The sequence below is a fragment of the Nanorana parkeri genome, unplaced genomic scaffold (assembly GCF_000935625.1).
Source record: "Nanorana parkeri isolate BGI_ZX_2015 unplaced genomic scaffold, ASM93562v1 scaffold282, whole genome shotgun sequence".
Taxonomy (NCBI): Eukaryota; Metazoa; Chordata; class Amphibia; order Anura; family Dicroglossidae; genus Nanorana; species Nanorana parkeri.
The window spans coordinates 197,378-199,398 of record NW_017306550.1 but is presented as its reverse complement, the minus strand read 5'-3'; the positions used below and the strand labels follow the sequence as shown (position 1 = coordinate 199,398).

The 2,021-nt window shown below is 41.3% G+C and overlaps 1 protein-coding gene across 2 annotated transcripts in view; it reads left to right on the top strand.

Moving 5' to 3' along the window:
* SPECC1L (sperm antigen with calponin homology and coiled-coil domains 1 like) overlaps nucleotides 1–1,669 on the top strand; it is a 72,812-nt gene extending 71,143 nt beyond the window's left edge. For both annotated transcript variants that reach the window (XM_018557420.1, XM_018557421.1), the window contains 3 exons: nucleotides 441–557; nucleotides 674–733; nucleotides 842–1,669. In XM_018557420.1, coding sequence (XP_018412922.1) covers nucleotides 441–557; nucleotides 674–733; nucleotides 842–931 — 267 coding nt within the window. In that variant the 3' untranslated portion in view covers nucleotides 932–1,669. The remainder of the gene's footprint in view (nucleotides 1–440; nucleotides 558–673; nucleotides 734–841) is intronic.
* Nucleotides 1,670–2,021: the final 352 nt, after the last annotated feature.

Below are 2,021 nucleotides of genomic sequence, written 5' to 3'. Positions count from 1 at the left end.
TGTTTGAAAATGTGACAGTTCATTTATTGCTGCTTTGCACTTGAATTCCTTCTTTCACCAGAACGCCTTTGTTTCTTGAACTCCAGTCCATCTGGTCACTATGATAGCGACCACGTGATCATAAATAATGAGCACTGGTTCCTGATAGCGGTATCTGACTGACGGATGCTAGTTCTGCTTGATGATCCTAAGCACGGGGCATTGTGCTGAGGAAGGTTAATAAAGGGATTGCAAGAGGAAATGGGTTAAAGAGATGTATTGGAACTTATTTTATTTTTTTTTAGACTTTACTTTGCCTATAGTTCTACTGTAATCATTTGGTAATGAAGAGCTGCATTTATGTGACTTTTACTGTCTGTCTGAAGTTTACCTTTTTTCGGTCCTCTTTTTCCATATTACCTTTATGTGTGTGTCCTTAAATTTGTTTCCTGTTGTTTTAGAATATCGACATCACAAACTTCAGTAGCAGTTGGAACGATGGCCTGGCCTTCTGTGCTTTGCTGCACACATATCTTCCTGCCCACATTCCATACCAGGAGCTGGGCAATCAGGACAAGGTAACACAGGACTGTTCGTTGGTATTACATCCGTAATAATACAAAGCAATACACACTTGCCTCTGATTGCTCTGTGCTTGGACAATCACAGATCTGAATTTGTTTTCTTTTCACAGAGGAGAAATTTCACATTGGCCTTTCAAGCAGCTGAAAGTGTAGGCATCAAGTCTACTCTGGTAAGCTTAGGAGCCAAGAGATAGCGATTGACTGTATGATCTATGGATTTATAAACAATCTTTGTTTTCATGCAGAATCATCATTTTTCTGGTATTTGTCAATTGCAGGACATTAACGAGATGGTACGAACAGAGCGACCGGATTGGCAGTGTCTTATGACATACGTTACAGCAATTTACAAATACTTTGAAACCTGAACATCGATCAGGCCTGGTGTGCCGTAACCTTCTCCATCTGGAAAATTGGAATACGCATTCTTGTGTGAGGAATACGCAGAGGCTTTACCAGTGAATCAAACAGCTCTGTGATATGAGGAACATTGTAGTGTTTTCACTGCCCAGTGTCTTCTACCCATACACCAGTCTGTACTAGGACCTGCATCTTTATACATGAGCTAAGGCTCATCACCATGCTTACCTGTGCCCTTTGCTTGGCACAGGCATTTTACAGATCATTTCAGCTTACAGTAACTCAGGCTGCAGCTTGTGTCAAGGCAGCAGAAGTGACGTGGACAAAGTTTTTTTTGGTCATGTTTTCTTAGTGCCTTAGCAATGTGTGCACCTTACGGCTGCTCGGACCACTCATCACAAATCGCTATGATACCCACACAAAGCACATATCGTGCCAACATCCTAGCTGCTGCCTTCGGGGGCCTGATTGTCTTTTTTTATTTGTGCCTGTAACACTAAGTGTTGATACATGTGAATGTTGCGCTGCATCAGTCTGTCTGTCTGTCGGTCTGTCCTTCAGTTCAGCCACGTCATAGCAGGAACCGACAGATGACATATTGCTGCATGTGTATCTGCAAAGTAACCACAGCAAAGGTAAATCCAAAATGTAGTATTATACATTCCTTCAAGAGACTTTGTCTGTCAAGTTAGGGGAGGCAGTTCTTTCTTAAGCTGTCCTCGGTTGTGTTTAAAATGCACGGACTCTACCAGAACAGAATTACTTGTTGGCTTTTTGAGCATAATAGACGATTTTTAGTAACTGTTTAGAATCAGACTGCACAAGGACATTTAGGCATGCTCAGCTTGGGTTGTGTTGGCCTAAGAGCAATAAATGTCTATATAAAATGGTTCATTTACTCTTCCACACTCTGCAGCAACCATTTCACTCTGCTGTTTGTTTATGGACGTTTACTGACATTGCTTCCAAATTTCATTTCATACATTAAAAGCAAAAATGCTGTTTTAATTAGCAGCTTAGTGGGCGGACGGTCCACTAAGTTTCATTTTTATAGGAAACATCTGTAATCTGTAGTGGAGTTATCGGATTTGAAAGGGC